Source organism: Platichthys flesus, chromosome 4 (genome assembly GCF_949316205.1).
Source record: "Platichthys flesus chromosome 4, fPlaFle2.1, whole genome shotgun sequence".
Lineage (NCBI taxonomy): Eukaryota > Metazoa > Chordata > Actinopteri > Pleuronectiformes > Pleuronectidae > Platichthys > Platichthys flesus.
The window spans coordinates 17,895,242-17,914,631 of record NC_084948.1 but is presented as its reverse complement, the minus strand read 5'-3'; the positions used below and the strand labels follow the sequence as shown (position 1 = coordinate 17,914,631).

At 43.3% G+C, this 19,390-nt stretch overlaps 1 protein-coding gene across 1 annotated transcript in view; it reads left to right on the top strand.

The window, feature by feature from the left end:
* Positions 1–1,868: 1,868 nt before the first annotated feature.
* Positions 1,869–19,390, top strand: part of prkd2 (protein kinase D2) — a 31,945-nt gene continuing 14,423 nt past the window's right edge. Inside the window, exon 1 of the mRNA XM_062386042.1 lies at positions 1,869–2,881. Within this exon, the coding sequence (XP_062242026.1) occupies positions 2,558–2,881 (324 nt within the window). The 5' untranslated portion in view covers positions 1,869–2,557. The remainder of the gene's footprint in view (positions 2,882–19,390) is intronic.

Below are 19,390 nucleotides of genomic sequence, written 5' to 3'. Positions count from 1 at the left end.
TAGCCAAATCCAATGGTATTCTTCATCGGACAGAGTTAAGATATTATATTTAGATATTTTAGCTTCGATACATAAAGAACTTTGTGATCCACGTGTGTGTGTGTTTTAACATTGTACATCTCGTCTCTTAATGTTTCCTCATTAATGGAGCATTTTGATTTCATCAAACTACATATGTTACCTGTGGTTATGTTTTTTTTGGTAATATTAGATCAAATCTCCTATTTAAATCAAAACAGTAGCCCCATGACTACATCTCCACTGTATGAGACTTTAACAAACAGTTCCCTCCTGTGGTGGAAAGTAGGAACTCATTTCACATCACAGTTGCCGTAACTCCTGCTGCCTGAAGTGAATTTGGTTTAATGAATCTAACATTTTAAGACTGCATCACGGAAAAAATCCCAATAAAATAGTGCCAGGAAGAGAATAAGCCGAAGAGGATGAACTTCATCTGGTTGGTAAGTGTCAATATTACCTCTATCTTTTCTCTTCATCTCTAGAAAAGGAGATCTTTGTTCCTTATGTTTTCTTAGATCTGTTGATGAGCCTTTGCTGGTTATTCCCAGATCAAGAAACAGCGGAACAGTTTGACCAATGACATGAGACGACAACATGCTTAGTGTCTTTTAAAGGTTCAGTGTAAGATTTAGGTGAAAGGGATCTTTTGGCAGAAATTGAAAATAAAATAATCCTAGTGATGTTTTCACAAGTTTGTTTCATAGAAAATGTACAACTTGTTGATTCCTTTACCCTTGAATGTCCCCATTACGTTTAAATACTTTACATTTACACCAGGAGCTGGTCCTCTACAAAGGCCACCATATTTTTTACAGAAGCCCAGACTGGACAAACTAAACATCTTTTGAGTTTTTATGACAACTGCAGGCTTCCACAGGTTCCCTTTCATGTTAGGAAGGGGAGGGTGAGGTGAGGGGTATTCAGCTGCAACATGCAACTTTACCACTAGATGCCACTCAATTCTGAACACTGAACCTTTAAATCTCTACTTAAAACTCATTTTAACACAAATTGTATGCATGTTTGACATATGTTTTGTTTAATTTTGTGTTACTTCATATATTTCTACTGTTTTGATTGTGGTTCTTTTAATCTCCAGTTTAAACTACAATCTAGTGGTGAAGTTGCATGTGGCAGCTGAATAGCCCTCACCTCACCCTCAAACCCCCGAACTTGTGCCGTCATACAAACTCAAATGGTGTTTGGTTTGTCTGGGTTACTGTTAACATGTAGTTTAATTTCTGCCAATAGATCCGTTTTACACACTGGACCTTTAAGAAAAGTACAATTCTACCCCAAAAAATATATACATCCAAAGTATTTCCAGAAAGTTCGTAATTTTACTAAAACCTTCCGTCACCCTTCTACAAAATGAACCCTGCGATACATGTGACCTTGATCTGCAGAATGGAAGCAAAAAGGTGCCACAGACTCAAAACAAGGCAGGAAATCCAGCTTCACAGACACAGGGACAGAAAGTAGTGAGAGGGAAGATGAGGAGGAGATGGGAGGGTTCCTGTGTTCAGTGTGGAGCTGCCCGCCTCCGGCAGTGTAAGAGGATCTGAGCTGGCCTCTTCTCTGGGAGGGAGCAAACAAGACCAATAACCCCAAAGCAAGGAAGAGAGACCGAGAGAGAGAGAAAAGGGAGGAGGGGGAAGTTTGGGAGTGAAGGGAGTCACAGGGAGGCGGTATTTTCTGAGCGCCTGTTGGCTCCAGGCCGTGTCAGTCATTTCACTTCCTCCTTGGCTGTGTAGCTGAGAGGGCGGGAGGGAGGGGGAGAGGGAGGTACCCTCACACAGCTCTCTCTCTCTCTCTCTCTCTCTCTCTCTCTCTCTGGGCTTTTTCACAGAAAACACTGAACTGGGGCTGAAACTGAAACAGGGCAAGACTCGTAAAGAAAAAAAAAAGGAGTGCAGCTTCTTGCTCTCCTTCTTTCTCACAATTTCCTGTTTAAGGAGGCCATTTTGTAACTTAGCCGGCGGGGGAAGAGCACAACAAAAGTTTGCCATTTGTTTTTGTGTTCTCTCCCACGCCCCGGGGAGTTCCACAGTCATACATTTGGACTTTCTCCTCTGCAGAGCGGCTTCTTCTGGACGAGGAGGGAAGGAGAGGGAAGGAGGTGGGGGAGGACGAGCAGCAGGAGGGTTGGTTTTTCTCCCTCAGTGTGTGTTTTCTCTCGAGTCTCACACACACTCTGCTCATGCCTGTCATGCCTGGGCAGTAACAGAGGTCTGACAACGAGAAAGAGAGAGAGAGAGAGAGCGACAGAGGAGGAAAAGACACCGCTTCCTGGATAAGGATTTCTTCCTTAATCCACTGGGAGGGGGTGGACACAGGACACAGAGGAACCAGGACTCTACTCAGTGTTTGTGTGTGTGTGTGTGTGTGTGTGTGTGTGTGTGTCTTCATGTTTCAGTGTGTGTGCCCCTCTCTCCTCCACTGAGACAGTTTGAATGAGTGTGGGCTCTCTGGGAACTCCAGCTGGGCGTGTTTGTGAGAGTGTGTGCTGAGAGGCCGCCAGCGGACAGGACCCTGAATGGCTAACGCGAGCCCATGTATGCCCTCGGGGGCCATGGCCCAGGTCTTCTTTCCTCCAGGGGGCTCCTCGCCACCAGGCCCAGCCATGATACATCAGACCCCCATGCCCATGCCCTCGATTCCCCCTCAGGGAGGATTTCCTGTGATGGAGCTGACAGCATGGCAGGGTCCTGGTGGGGCTGCGATGCCCTCAGGGCCTCCCACTCCAGCGGGGGTGTCCTTCATCATCCAGATCGGCCTGACCAGAGAATCTGTCCTGATGCCTCAAACCTCCGACCTGGCCTATGTCAAACAAATCGCCTGCTCCATTGTTGACACCAAGGTAGGAAGTGTGTGATTTTGTGATTGTGTGTGTGTGTGTGTGAGAGTGGCCCGTCAGGTAAAAGATGATATGCTCTCTCCAGGTGTGCAGGTTCGAGTCCCTCCTGCCAGACGTTCACATCTGTGTCAAAGCTTTTTCTCGCATGAGCAGTTAAAAGTTGTTTTCCGTCTCTTCCACTTTCTGTTGTTGTGTCCCAGTGTTCCACCCAAACCTTTGTTGACACTCTGCTGCTCTCGCAACTAAAGGAAAGGGCTTCATCACGCAGGCCGGACAAAGAGCTGCGACGGACTCGTAGGAAATGTACAAAATGTCACATTTTTGTGCTCCGGCTCTAATTATAGCAATTAGCATGTCTGGCTCACACAGTTGGAGGAGTTCAATTAGGCTTTTGTTTCGCCACGTCCTGAGCACAGCGGACTTACACAGAGATGTTTGATCGGCTCGGGGACACGCTCAGTTTGATCCACCAGCAAAACGTGTCCAGCAGTTTAAACTGAAGAGATACTTGTCAATAACGGCAGCAGGTTACATTTGTTTTGACTTTATTTCATTTCTCAACATGGCATGGTGGCTCAGTGGTTGGCACATGTCCCCTCAAAGCAAAAAATGTTCTTGGTTCAAACCTGCCAGTTTGCCAACTTAGCTTTCTATGGTGAATTTGGTATAGAGGCCTTATGTCTGTGGGATTTTCACAGTTTCCCCTGTTTATAAACTGTATATAAAAATGGACGACATGGTGGCGGTTCAAAAGTGAAACCAAGGCATCTGGATCGCCAACTGGTGGCTGGCCTCAGCGTTTGTCATAAATCCCGCCTCCTCCGTGTCAGTGTATTGGCGTAACTAAAACAATCAAATTACACTTAATATTTTTGAAAGATGTTTTCCGTCATTTTGAGTCACGTTCTTATTATGCTGATGTACGTTCAAGTGTTATTTTTTTTCCAATTCCAAGTTTTAATTTGTTAATCGTTGGTAAACAAACAAGGTGAAACGTCACCATTGAAAGATGAGACTGACTCCTGATTGGTCGAGTGTGTGAATCAATGGAACCTCAATACCGCTGTATTCAAATGTGGAAGATGGCGGTGTTCATATCCTGGATATTTTGGCTTCATTTCTGCGCAGTGGGAAGAACTGGAGACACGTCGCCCATCTTTATTTATACTCTTTGGTTGGATGCAGTTAAACAAACAGCTCCACTTAGAAGGGAACCTTCACTTTAATATTCAGTAAAACAGACTCTTAATATGACGCCTGTTGCTGAGATCAGACGGGATCAGCATTAAAATATAATATACCTGCTCAGTGCTTCTCTCTGTCAGAAGACAAAGTCCTCAAAGTCTGTGACCTTTCTGACATGGTGATGTCAAAAGTCCCTTTCGCCTCTCAGCAGTGCAACTGCAGCGGTTTTGCATTTCACGCCAAAAGAACACATCGTGCCAAATTTAGTCTCCCTGCTGAACGCTTCATTGATGTCTTTACTCTCTGTAGCTGTCAATTTACATGCTTGTATTACCCGGGCCTCTAATCTCTCCAATGGACCGCATCATATACGTTTTTTGGAAACTTTTCTGAAATTCTGCCTTGAGTTTATGTTTGAAGTCTGCATAAAACAGTTTTTATATCATTACAAAACGATTTTCATCCTCTCCTCTGTGAGTTCCATCGTTTCAAAGTGTAAAACACAAGTAGGGTCCCTGTTTGCCGCCCAAACCTCAGAGACTTCATGTGAGTTCCTCTGAAGGTTGCAGGTGGAACGAGTGAATGACCTGTGGGAACGCTGGCGTCAAACAAACGTATCGAAAAATGAAAAACCTTCAAAACAAGTACGCGCAGGGTTCAGTGAGGGCAGAGAAGCAGTGACATCCTCTTTACAACAGGAAGCAATGAGTGATATGGGGAATATTGTCTTTATTTGAGAAGTGTCAACCATCATTCATCCAAAGCTGCACAGTGACGGTGTGAGGTTCCGTGCTCACACGGTATACGACATGTGCAGAGGGTTTGCAGGTGTTAGATGTGCAGATTTCCACAGCCTGCTCTGAGCTGCTTTGTGAAACTCTCCACAACTGCAAATCTTCCAGGAAATACCGGTAGCTCTCTCTCCTGCCCCTTTGCTAATCTGTTTTCATGTGCATGCCGCTCTTTGTTTTCTCCCCTCACGCAAGTCGTTCCCTGACATGAATTTGGTTTTAATCAAGCGCGATAAGCAAATTCTGCAGGGCTGTGAGTCTGTGGCTGGATCGCTGCAGAGTGTCGGTTGCACTGTACAGTGGTGGGCGAGGCTGGGATCGGGAGCTGTGGAGTTCCATACAATGGAAACAAATGTGGTTGGAACAAGTTAGAGGTGTTTCTTACTGTGAAGCAGGCTTCTCCTCCTCTAGCCTTAACAAAAGCTCACTCCAGGGCTGTGGCTAAAGCAAGAGCACCGTGTGAATCCATCCATGTTTAATGTCCGAATCCACAACATGGGACAACTCAACTCCCCCAGTTCACATCATTACAACACATCACTCCGCCCTTGCTAAACATCACTTATATTACATGCATTACCGATCTAAACGAGATTCTTCAGGAATTGTTGCCTGGGGGAATACATTAAAACATTGCTGGATCCACACCAGCTTTTAATGGGTTCTTCCTCGACTCATACTGCATTCAACCACCACGTCTCTAGAAAATGCATTTAGTTTGTTTTTCTTGTGTCATCTTTCTTACAAACACACAAATGAACCCCATAAATTAAGTAACGTAAACATAAAAAGTGAGATATATAGTAAGGGAATCTACAAAATGAATCTCCTCTCCAGCTCACACTCATCAAAGTCTAAACGGCACCATGCGTGTCCCTGCATGTTCACTTCACTTCACTCTTCCTCTTTTCTTGTTTTCACTTGACAAAAACGTCAAAAACAGAACTTCACATTGTATTTACTGTAAGACAGGTGGATGTTGGAAGTCGTGATATTGTTTTTGACTGATCACCCTTAAAAAAGCCTCAACCACATGTTCAGATTCATTTTAAGACAAAGCTTTATCAGCCACGTCAGTAACATGTGACTCAACAGTCCATGCAGCTGTTTTTCAAATAACACTGTTAATTATTTTGTTAAAAACCTTTTTAGTTGCTTCATTGCTGTAAAAAACAAGTCCATAGTTTATCACATTGCAGTACATTCAATCAAATGGGAAAAGACCACTTTTGGACATTTACTCCAAAGCAAAAAGCACAATAGAGACACAGTCACTCCTCAATGTGGGTCAAACGTTTTAATTGCATTTAATGGCTGTTTGTGGATCAGTCCATTACACCTTTAAAACGATGACAATGATAAGATCCCGTGAAGCTCTTATCCATGACTAATAAGAACAGCAACTCATACGTCACGACACATTCTGTAAACACCAGTCACCTCTCCATGACTTTCATAAAACTTTTGACATCAGGATCTACGGAGCGATTATGTTTTGGGTCAGGTCCAGAATCTTTGACCGCACAGTAAAGATCGGGATGCTGATGCAGTTCTGTGAGGGACAGGTTCAACTTCAGCCATTTTCAGTTGCAGTCGGGTTTCAAAAGATAAAACTGACAGTGCGACACAGCTGGACGCTCACACTCTGATAACCAACCTTAACCTGTATCATTTATTCTACTGCATCAACACCCATCTAACGTTGTCTGTATTTTTAGACAGAGAGGAATGTTGATTCCACAGCAGAATTTTAAATATACACTGGGAACCAGTCTGTGGTTCCTGCTCCACTGAATCAAATTTAGAAATGAAATTAGCTTTATTTTTATTTTGAATTTACCTCTCTGCTTCCAACAGTGTTATTCTCTCTCCTAGCCACAGGACAGTCATTGCACCGCTTTAAATTAGAGAGAAAGCTGAATTCTGGGGAAATTATGCGCTTTTCTAGTCTTGTTTCTATGTACAGGACTTTCTTTATTACACTTCACGCACACACACACCGCAGGCACAGGCGTCAGAGGGAATGTTTGTGTTAAGTGTCCTGGCCAAGGACACTTTGGAATGTGGAATGAAGGAGCCGGGGATTGAAACACCGACCTTCTGGTTAGTGGATGACCCGCTCTAACTCCTGAGCCACCGTCGCCTCTGTAATGTGTTATGAGTTGAATTATTTTAGTCAGATGCACTCTGTAGTTCTAACTGAAACACTAGAGCGAGATGATCCAGAATTAATTAATTTACACACATATCCCACCATTTAGCAAATATATATATATGTTAACACTAGTTTCAATATACATTTTAAGTGATTAAACTAAAGACAAATTATTCTTCATCCTTCCCTATATCTTTTATTTTTCATCTCAGAATAACTTCATCCCACAAACAAAAACAACCTGATCTTTTTCTACTCCAGTTGGCGCCGTAACACACACACACACACAAACACACACACACACACACACACACACACACACACACACACAAACACACATTCACAAATCTTCCAAAATCCCCTAAACCCAAAACTCCTGCCCTGCTCGGAGCCACAGATTTAGGTGGGAGAGCTGGACAATAGACAGCTTGTCCTGCTCTGCTCAACTGAGTGCAACATGCGTTGGACTGTGTGCATGCATGAATGCCCACATTGGTGTGTTTAGAGGGGCAGTGAAGTACCCCACACCCCCGCCCACGGTCATCTCTCCCATCCCAGAAAGGGTGAGTCACCGGCTCTGTTTATTCACAGGCTCCCTCCTTGTGTTCCATTGACACGTTTTTCCATTCACTTCTCTGCGGAGGAGCGCACCCAACCTTTCCAACAACATCCTGGAGTTAGTGGCCCTTCGACAGGTTCGGCCAATAGTCTTGTGATCTGAGCATTAAACTACCCCCTCCCCACTACCCCCACCACCCCCAGGCTCTCAGGCCAGTAAACCCACCAATATCTGGACTCCACTCTTCCCAAGCCTCAATAAAGCCTGGCTTGGCTCTGTACCGCGCAATCACGTTTGCCAAAATCTCATTTAGCCGGCACGTCTCCATGTGTAGCACAAACCCGTCTCCCCCTCCTGTGGAACAAGAACTAATAGTTTGGCCTAGAAACCGTGAGTGTGATGCATCTCTGATGTTTTCACTGTTTTACTGACCCCCTTCTCTTTTCCCTCTGTCATTATTTCCTTTCTACACTTTACATCCTTGTTCACCCCACCAATATGCTCATTTCATTTTCATTTTGGCATTTGAGAATGCCTTTCTTTTCCATTCCATTCCATTTGGTTTGGTTCCTTTCCTTTCCTTTCCTTTCCTTTCCTTTCCTTTCCTTTCCTTTCCTTTCCTTTATTTTCCTTTCCTTTCCTTTTCGTTCCATTCCGTTTCTTTCCTTTCCTTTCCCTTCCTATCCTTCCTGTTCCTCTCCTTTCCTCATGTTCCCTTCCTTTCCTTTCCATTCCATTTCTTTCCTCTCCTTTCCAATCCACTCCTTTATGTTCCGTTCCGTTCCTCTCGTTTTGTTTCTTTGCATGTGGTTATTTTCCTGTTTCTTCCTCTCCTCTCCTCTCCTCCACGATGACATCTGTTTCCTCTCAGCGTCGCCAGGAGAACAACTTCCTCCTCTTCCTTCTCTCGTGCCGTTCCCTCTCTGTAGATCCTGTCCTCCCCTCTCTCCTTATCCGCTCATCTCCGGTTCCTGCCGCCTGCCTTATCGTCACCTTCTTCTCACGCTCGGCCTCCTCTTCCTCCTGTTAATCTACTTTCCTCTCTTTGCAGTTATTCACAATTTCTATCCACCTCTTCCCTGTCAGTGTCACTTTTTCTTCACATCAACTGAGGGAAGAAAAATGATTATAATCAACGATTGAATATCACCTCTAACCCGAAGTGTACGACGAGCCAGGATGTATACTTTAGCAATGAGTCAGCAATCCTGTGTTCACATTTGTCCAGTGGTCACCGCCGCTATAATGATTCATGTTTTCCAATGAAGATGAGACTACAGTGTCAGTCAAGCAGCTACGGAGGAGTACAGCCAACGTGCTGCATGGTCAGGTTTTACTTTCCAAAAAAGGTGTGTCGGCTTCTATTCTCTCAACACCAGCAACTCGTATTTCGTCACGACTTGGATGCACAGCGGCGTGGGCAGACGTCACAGGGAGTGTTTGTGCGAGTGTGTGTTTGCGTTTAAAGACGAGTGAGAACCAGTTGAGTCCCAATGATGCTGTCTGAGGTCACGTTGCTGGATTGACGAACATGTCTGCAGACTAATGAGTTGCGACACAGTTTGAACACCCAGTCAGCTGCTGTGTCACCTCCAGCGGCGGATACACAGGAAGCACACGGCTGTTCATTCATTTAAATCTATAACTGAGGATATTAGTTTGACATGCTGTTCCAGTTACTTATCAACTTGCCCCTAAAATTAATAAAGAAACTGTCGCATTGAAGACACACACAAACACACACAGACTGACACAACCCTAAACTCAACCTTAACCTGATCTAACCTTAACCTTACCCTAACCCTAACCCTATCCATAACCCTAACCCTACCCATAACCATAACCATAACCATAACCATAACCCTAACCCTAACCCTATCCCTAACCCTAACCCTAACCCTAACCCTATCCCTAGCCCTAACCCTACCCATACCCTAACCATAACCCTAACCTTAACCTAAACCCAAAACCGAACCCAGACATAAACATAAACACGTCTTCACCTTCAATTTTCATAATTTCCATTATGTGGATTATTTTTGTCCCCACAACATGAATAATACTTGGACCACCCACCCACGCACAGACACACACCCACACACAGACACACAAACACACAGCTGTGAAGGAGAGCCCCTGCCCTGGCCATTGTTTCCACCTCCGCTGTGGAAGGGGCTGTTTCTTTATCTCTCTCTCTCTGGAGAAGCAGTTTGGCCCTGGGAATGGGATCATACACACCACCTCCTGTTTACCTCACTCCCCTATATTCTACACAAATACACAAACACACACGCACACACACTCACACACTAACTGTAAAGCAAACAGTTGGCCCTGATTTTGCAGATAAGGACCCAGTGTGAGCGAAGGTTGTATTGTTTATATGGAATCAACACAGTTCCACGTTCGGCCTCGTTAATAGGGGAAGATGCTACAGCTAGACAGTTTCATCCGCTGAGCTGATGTGACGGGGGGGGGGGATGTTTTCCTCCTGCAGCTGCTCAGATTATTGAAAAGCCTGCCGTACTGTATGTGCCAGCACCACCGGGCAAACACACAGCGCTTATCACCCCCAAAGCTTTGTTGGTCAATGAATAAATGCCACTCAATTAGCGAGAGCGTGGCAGGTGTAGATAGAAGCAAACCAACATGACATGTGCCGACGGAGTGAAGTTAACGGAGATCTGTGACCAAACTCAGCAGACTCTGAACCTCACACCCAAACTATAAATATGAAATCTAAAGAAAAAATAACTTCTGTAAAGGAAATTGTGGTTATTTCTAAGGAGGGACACTCACAACATCATGTATCAGTTCTGCTCCCCAAAAGTCCCTCTGTGTGTGTGTGTGTGTGTGTGTGTGTGTGTGTGTGTGTGTGTGTGGGTTGGTGTGTGTGGGTGTGTGGGTGTGTGTTGATTTGCATGGTAGCAGAACAGCTTTGCATGACTGACCGTGCCTGGTGTCTCCTGGCTGCTGGCACTGTGCTACAAGCGAAGCTCGGGCCACACAAGGACATTTGATTATTCAAAGCACACACCGCTGCCCCGTAGCAAAGTGACAGGATGTTTATCAGAGGCAGAGGTGGGACAGTAGATAGAAATTTAAAATGTTGTCATGAAAGAACAAAGGGGGAAGATAAAATACAGGACACAATGCACGAATAAAGATTCCTTGCGTATCGGAGGATAATGCAGTTTATCATGGTCAGGAGCCTGCAGGGGATGGATCCAGGGGCCCGTGGGACAGAGTGTCTCTGTGTGGTTGTCAATATATTTTGCTGTGAGGTCAATCCAAATAGAGTTAGAGACACAAAGCTACCACAAAGGCACAGTAAATAACCACATAGAGATGCAGAGTAAACATAAATCTGTCATACTGAACGGATTTACCAGAAGTCCTCCAGGGGCCCAAACGTGACAGATTAAGAAAATTAATACAAACAGACACAAAACATCCAGAAAGGATCTAATAAGACACAAAAGAAACAAAATACTAGACCCAGACAAAAAGATGCAACCTGACCCGGAGGTTTCCAGTGTAGGAGGAGCGTCGAGATACTTTGGCTCATAATTCTTTCAGGATTTTAAATTGATCTGATCATTTTAACCATAATTGTTATTTATAATCACAAGATCTCCACATCATCTTGATTTCTGCAATCTGGGCACGCGAGGACAAGAGAAGAAACTGCGTGAAAAGAACATATCATATTAAAATGACCCAAACTATCATGGACTTCCAGATTGTTGGTAAAATTTGTTGAAACTGTAAATTTTTCCCCCCGACTTTATTATGATTGACACTGGACAGTATTAGCTGAGTCTCTTAAAGTGCAGTTATTCATTATTTTAATCATTTAGATTGGAAACACTGATACTAACCGTTGAAGCTGGAAAATGTGGACCCTGATGAGTGAACTAAATGATCGGTCCGACGGTTAGACACGTTTAATTAAATCTGCTTCTATTACTATGATAAGATGAAGATAAAAAGATGAAAACAATCAAATAAGATAACAAATATAGTGTCACTCCCCCGGCTGATCGTGAGAAAGCTCTCATTTCAATTCGTCAGCAAGAAACTGTTTAAACAACACTTTAGAAAACCTGTCTGTTCGCCTGAAAGCTTGCGGCTCCTGACCTACATTGACTTCAATGTTTTTTGAGAGTAGTATTTGAATATATCCGGTGGAAATTATGTCAAAATGAGACTAAAGTTAACTAATAAAGAATAATTCTAGTTTGTTGTGTTGCAGCAGCGCACACAGCCTCTACTGGTGCTGCATTCTTTCTCTTGTTCTCAGCAAAAGAGGCCTTATGATACTAATCCAACGATTAGCACTGGTGAAAAAGAAAACGGTTTTGTGCAATAATCCAATTGGGAACTGCTGAGCAGCATTCGGTGCCACGTAACCATGTGGAGAGCTCGTACCAGCCGGGCCGAGAGAATTTCCTCTCATGTCACAGAAACAAGGTGAGGGGAGGTCAGGGCGAGATAAACACACTCACAGAGACCAGAATAAGTTAGTTAGGCCTGTGGTGTACGCGACTGGAACCTCGGAAACATTGAGATGACTGCCACACTCTATTTAAGATATTTGAGCACAGTCAGACGTCTTGAACGATCTCTTAGAAAAACTGGGAGAGCTTCATCGCCCCCAGGACATGAAAGTAGTTTCTGTTTGATTATGTGTGTGAGAGAGAGGCCGACAGCAGACAATTGTGTCAGCGTGAGGGTTGAAAGGGTGGGTTTGGTTTGGCTGCGGCACGAGTGCAGTGTGTGTTGGTGTGAACCAGACACGTCGTGAGGTGTGTGTGTGTGCGTGTGTGTGTGTGTCTGCCTCTCAGTTGTGCGGAGAAATGGGCCAACTGAAGTCTTACCTCAGTAGACAAACACATGACATCAATAGTGAAAGTCGCTGAGTGGAAGAGCCGAGTGGAAATAGACGTGAGGCCATCAGCTCGGCCTTTAGTGCTTAACTTGGGTTTAATACATTTCTAGAAAACTCACCAAAAATACTTTGCAATGATCACAAACACATAGTGACCTCCAGCGCCAAGGAGGTTTGGTTTCATTCTGCACTTGTTTGTATGTCATTTAGCAGAATTACACAGTAACTACTCAACCGATGTCCATGGAATTTTGGGAATGGGTGGGGCATCGCCTGATAAGAAGAAACAATATTTTCTTTCACTTTCTTTAACACTAAACAGTAAATTAGGGAGTTTTTCAACCATTTTATTGATTATTTCATAGAATACTTAATGGATCTTGATGAAAAAAAAAGGGGGATTGATATTTATATCGTCACCACCGTCAAAAGCCTTGATGCTCATTGTGAATCATGAAGAGTATGATAGACATGCACAGCTGTCTGTCACCTTCTCTTATTCTGAAAATGACATGTCCTCTACAATAACTTAATCAACACAAATAATTACCACAACCACTTGGAAACAACAGAATAGTTCATTTGATTATTGATTATTAGATATGGCTGCAGTAATACAGGACACTGAAAACAGGCTGGACTCTGCAGTGTTTGCAAGGATTCATTATAGTTCAGTGGATTTTTTGACTTTTCTCTATTTTCTACAGAACAGGGTTCAGGAAGAGTTCCAGCAGCAGTATGACTCTATAACTGTAGCCACGGCTGTACACATATAATAAATTATATACGTATAATAAATTATATGTGTACAGCCGCCAGTGATTTCTCCCTCCCTTTCTCTAAATGAGGATCTAATAGGCCACACATCGTGGGAGGGAGACGACTGAAAAGAGGGAAAGAAGCACGGTGTGCAGAAGATGGGGGCAGCAGCTCGGAGGTGGAGGGGATGACTCAGAGTGCAGTAATGTGCCTTTTGTGGCCGTCACCATGCAGCTTGCTGTGCTTGTGTGTTCATGGCACTTGGCACATGGAGAATGTGCAAACACTCTTCTAATGGGTCAGGGCATGCGTGTGTGTTGTTCTTTATGGTCACTCAGGAGCCGGAGAAAATGTAGATGATTAATGAATTTGATGGATTCCAAAAAGGACGAAGTGAGGAGAGGGAAGAGGATGAGAGAGGCGTCCACTGCTGTGCCCAGTCTGGTGTGAACAATGATGGGAATTAATGAAACGATGGACCTGCTCTCCCTCCTTCTTCTCTTATATCCTGTATTTCAGATGTATCATGTAATGCTGTGTTGTGCCACCAGCAAAACCCCATGCAGATGTTAAAACTAAGATACAATAAGTGCCATTGGATTGAAAGCAGCGATAAAATCATGTTATTCACTATGGATACAGAAACATTACAGTTGCTGGTTTGGTTTCAACAATATCTTCTTTAAATACTGAAATATGAGTTTCTTGGAAATTAACTGATGATAAGAGGATATTTGGGTATTTGGATATAATAATAATATAAAATATAGAAGGAAACCCATCTAACAAGCCTTCAGGAAGTAATTAGCAACCTCACTAAAGTTTTTCTTCCAATATGAGTATACATGACCCGGGAGCTCTATTCATATTATCAGCGTACTTTGATCATTTATAATGTTGTCTAGCTGTTTTCAGAAACTTATTACATACTAATAGTTTCAGCATGAAAAGTTGAAAAGTGTTTTCGAGGTAATTATAGTGTTACCGAAAGTTACACCAAATGTGTATAATGGTTAGTTTCAATGAGAGTCCTGCTGTTCAACTTGCTGAGACTCATAGAGGTCTCATTTTATTCTTCATTTTGTTTCCATCCGTCGTCTTTTCTTCACTGAAGGCCTGTTCTCTCTCGCTGCCTCTTGTCATGAATCAGTGAGTTGTTCGCTGTACACAGAATGGACTGAATCCAAGGTTCCTATATCAGCTTACCTGCCCAGAACCAAGCCAAGGAAAGGAGGAGGAGGAGGAGGAGGAGGAGGAGGAGGAGGAGGAGGAGGAGGAGGAGGAGGAGGTGCGGGTTGATGGAGACAGGAGCTCGAACCAACAAAGGTTGGTTCAGAACAGCAGTGCGTGTCTCCTTTATCCCCAGACCCCTCTCTCCTGCCTGGTCACGGCTCTCAAGTTACCTCCTCATCCTCCTTGATGCTCGGAGCAGAATGAAAAGCTTTGTCCCTGCGCAGTCTGCTTAAGACAAAGCTTTTTCCACATTCAGAGACTGCATATACACACACACACACACACACACACACACACACACCTACAGACTTCTTTAGCCACAGTAAAGGGATCGTCTGTGAACTTTGTGTATTTTAGTCAGTGAGCTTGTGTGTACATATATATACACACACACAGACACACACACACACACACACACACACACACATATATTCTTTCTCTCTAACTTCTTATACATGTGTGTGTAAGACCAGAATTTACATTTACATTCCCTCCCTCAGTCTGTCAAGCTTACACAATTATCTCTGGTATGTAGAAACTAGCAGGTCAGGACTGTAAACCTGATTATGTCTCTCACAAACACACACACACACACACACACACACGAGAAACACATGAGTCAGGGGAAAGCAGAAGTATTTAGCACAGTATAGTTGTCTCGCTTGTTATTTAGAACATAATGCATTATATCTTTACCTGCTGATGCAATGTGTTGAAAACAACATTCAGTGCAGACTGATTCAAACAGAGATGACGACATTAGAGCAAGGATTGTTTTATTCAGAAGTAACTTGTGAGAAACATTTTTGCATCTGCGTGGCTTGGAGACATTTCTTTCATCACTGTTCTGTTTAAATTCTCTGCAACACGCTCGCTGCAATGGTAGCAAATGGCACCTTGCACCTTCCATGTAACTGCACTTTTTTATTCTTTAGCCTCACCTATCTTCTGAAACTTGTTTATTATTTTGATGCCCCACTTGTTTACTTTGCCAAAACATCCCTCCTGTGTCTCATGTCCAACCTCGGAATCATCTTTCAGCAGGAAACATTTGACATCCAGGAGGAACAAAGCTTTTGCTATTGGCCTTTAATGTCTCCTTATGAAGATCATTAGGACGCTGAGTGGAATCTCATTATTTCTACTGATAAACCCCTCAACCTGCTCCAAAACCTTGTCCCTCAGTCACACAGCTAATTTCTCTGCTATGTAGTTATTTGTGTGTGTTTATAAGAGTTGAAGGACGTCCACCTCCAAAGGTGTGTTTTTGCTGCAGTTGCTGCACAAACAAAGTAAGATTATCAAAGCCATTTTGTGTTTGGATAAGTGAGGATACTTGTGACGTCCTGAAAGCATGCCTGTCATGTAGCTTTGCCGTTCTACTTCCTTGTGCGAACACTTTCTCTGTTGAATTTTCGTCTTTCTCCTTTGTGTCTGCCAAGCCCAGCATTTTGCTGACGTCACGCACATTACTTAACTCCTTGTCCTCATACTACGCTTCTGTCACTTACTCACTCACTCACTGGGATTTGGTGATGTGAGCGCTCCGAGTGCATACCTCTTGTTCTGCCGCTGACTGAGGGCACAGGGAGGGCAGGGACCGCCGTCAGTCTCGTCGCCTGCCCCATCTCTTCGTCACTGGGTGACCTGACTGGTGATAAAAATAGAGCGCCGGGACTGCAACACATTTGTTCCATTGCTAACACTGTCAACACAAAGGGAAAATTCCTGCGTTGCGCCAACTTGTTGTCAGGAGCAAATCGGGGGAAACACCGCTGACGTCTTTACGTGCCCGTCTCCACAGCAACCCCTCATTAAACACCTCATCACTTGGAGGAAGGGGGGGGGGGGGGGGGTGCTTCTCTCTGAGTCCCGTGCCTGACATGTTAACCAGGACTGAGGCAGTTATGGTTCAACAATTGGGCTTTGTGTCTCAAGGAGAAGGATGGGTCATGCAAATACAAAAGCGTGAATAGAATGACTGAAATGATCCTTGAGAGCACATGAGAATGTGAGTGTGCGCACACACACGTGAGCAGGAGGGTGTGTGATTTGTCGCACAGTAAGAAGTGGATGTTTAAACAATGTCTGTTGTTTGAAGGGATGCAGCACATTTCCTCTTCACTATAAAATGGCTCGATCAGGTTCCTGTTGTGATAACCAGCCTCTGTTGCAGGAACACATCAGCATGGACTACCATGTAAGGCTGTAGAGGTCACTGTGTTTACACAGCTTCAGCGAGCGGTGTCATACACAGCACGTCTTGTATTCTACCCGTGCTGATGCTCAGTTGTTGGTCATGTGCTGTCCTCATTTGGAATTTGGCTCGACTGAACCTATTGAGCTGCAGTGTTTCTCTGCTGTAAGCCGCTGTGTAAACACAAATCCAGACCCTGTCATTCCGTGACATCTCAGTCCCCCACTCCTTTCTTCAAGGTACTATAATAAAAAAAAAAATGTGATTCTTATCTTCAACTGACCCCAAGAGATATAAAACTAACAATTCAGTAAAACCTTACCGAATGTGCCACTTCAGCTGCCGGTGCCATTTTGAGATGTATCTTTTACAAACACCTATCATTAAATTCAATATTTAAAATGTCATGTCACTAAAGTGCTTTACAAAGTAAAAGGTACAACAAGAAAAGAGCAATAAGTAATATATCAAAATACTAATGATAAAAAATGTAATCCTCTGGAATAAAAAACGTTCATGGGATTTTTTGATGTAATTATAATATTCTTCATTATTCCTACTAACTTCATACGCATCTGTAATTGCAGTTTTTCTTACATGATGTTATCATCACAGTTTGTCTTTTTTATTTAACATGCCAGTATTTCTACCTCCCATATACTTTACACCTTTGTAGATCTATAAACCACATGCTCACAGTTTCCTGTGTTGTTGAGGTAACCGACAACATTAACACGCACTATTTTGCTAATACTAATCCTGACACTGCAAAGTAACTGCTGCTACAATGACGTTATATAAAAACAAACCAGAATCTAAAATATCAAACAAGAAAGAACAGATAAGTATTTTCTTTGTGAGTTGGACCTCGCGTGGAGTTTCCCTTAATGTGGCGAAAAACATGTCAACATGCTGATGTTAAAAAAAACCTCCAGCAACAGCCGATAACAGCTGACTGAACTGTTGTGTGGAGTATAAGTTACATCCCAAGTGTTTTGCTTTGTGTGAATTCCTATATTGAAAGTTCATTTTGCATCTACAGAGAATGTCAGAAATGTCATTGGAGTAAATTTCACCCACCAGGCTGCATAAATGCTTATTTATTTAGAAAAGATATTACATAAGAATAAACAAAAATGCAGGCTTGATATTAACTGCTTCACTGAGAAGCAACCTAAACCTACTGATGTGTAAACCTGGTAGTGTATTTGTTTGTTTTTTGGAGTGTGTGTGTTTGTGCAGCTTAGTGGTCGAATGTGGCTCACGCTGAGCTGCCGGAAGGGAAATGATGGGGGGGGGGGGGTTGAAAAGCAGAAGCAAGCTGACTTTCTCAGCAGGACATAAAAGTCTTTGTGTTCTTCAGACATGCAACAATCTTTATATAAAAACAGTCTATATTTAGCTCAGCTCTACAACCGCTTGATCAGACCAGGCCGGGCATCAGTGCTGGTTGTTGTGTGTGTCTGCATCCGTGCTTTGATGAGGGGATGCTAACCTGTCGCTGAAAGGTTGCTGCTGTCGTTTTCCTTGCACAGCCAAGATATTTTGATCTAATTCAGATTTGTCTTTGGGCAAATAAAATCAGAGATCATCACAATTGCAGCTCGACAAGGAATGTTCCGGTTCGTCTGCACTTGTTGCACCTCAGACAAAAAAAACAAACAGTCCCTACCTCCGTACTCGGGACCCGCATCATACGACCAGGCGTGCACTGAGGGTACAAAATGGCAGCCAGCGCCATGGCACCACAAGTGTCTTGTGTGTTTCAGTACAATGTTTCTGAGCTCAGATTTCTCCCTGTGCCATGACATCATGCTGGCATGACGAGAAAGATGATGTTCACAAAATGTCAACGATATATCCCTTGTTTTGTTTGTTGTTCCGAGTGTTGAGATTCTTTTGTCAGAGTGTGTGTTTTCAATTATGTGTCATGAAGTAATCTGGACAAAGTTGTTTGCTCTTACTTACCGACAGCAGCAACGGCACACACAGAAAGTCATCGTCATTGTTTATCGTGTTGGCGAAGTGATGCTGCAGCTGCGGAAACGTTTTTCACCGCTAACTGTTGAATAAAGTTAATTGTGAATGAGAATGCAACATGCACTGATTGGTTTGTTAGACAACATTTCAATGTCTCTCAAAATGAACTATTATGCCTGGTGATGGCTCATTGCAGACAGGTATGAAACACGAGGGATCATGTCTGCATCAAGGTTTGCTTCTGTCCTAAATGGTGTTTTAAAATACTAACCCATCATCTTTGGGTTATTATGCTGATGCAGTACTAGAGTACGCCAGAAAACCTCAGAGATTAGAATGTTCTCGACTGAGGTATGATATCACTGCAGTTAATATGGTCTCCTATTCAAAACGAATAGGTGACCATTGAAATAATACTCGGATGTACACGAATGCAGAAAGATGAGGAAATGGAGATACAGAACCTTTAAAGTTTTCTCTCTCTGATAATACTGTGTAGATTTCTAAATTGATTTGCTCTCTACTCGGTCTCCTTGAATTTAATGTAATTTCATCATGTCCAAAACTGAACGCAGAATCTTTGAACAAAGAAGGCAAATTCAGGTGATACCACAGATAACAAATGACAGGATACGATATAATGGCATATGAAACGATGGGACACAATGGCAGACAGTACAGTATGATATGATACAGTGTGATACGGTACAATATAGTTTGAAAAGATACGGTACGGTACGAAATACTTTATCTATCAGTCAA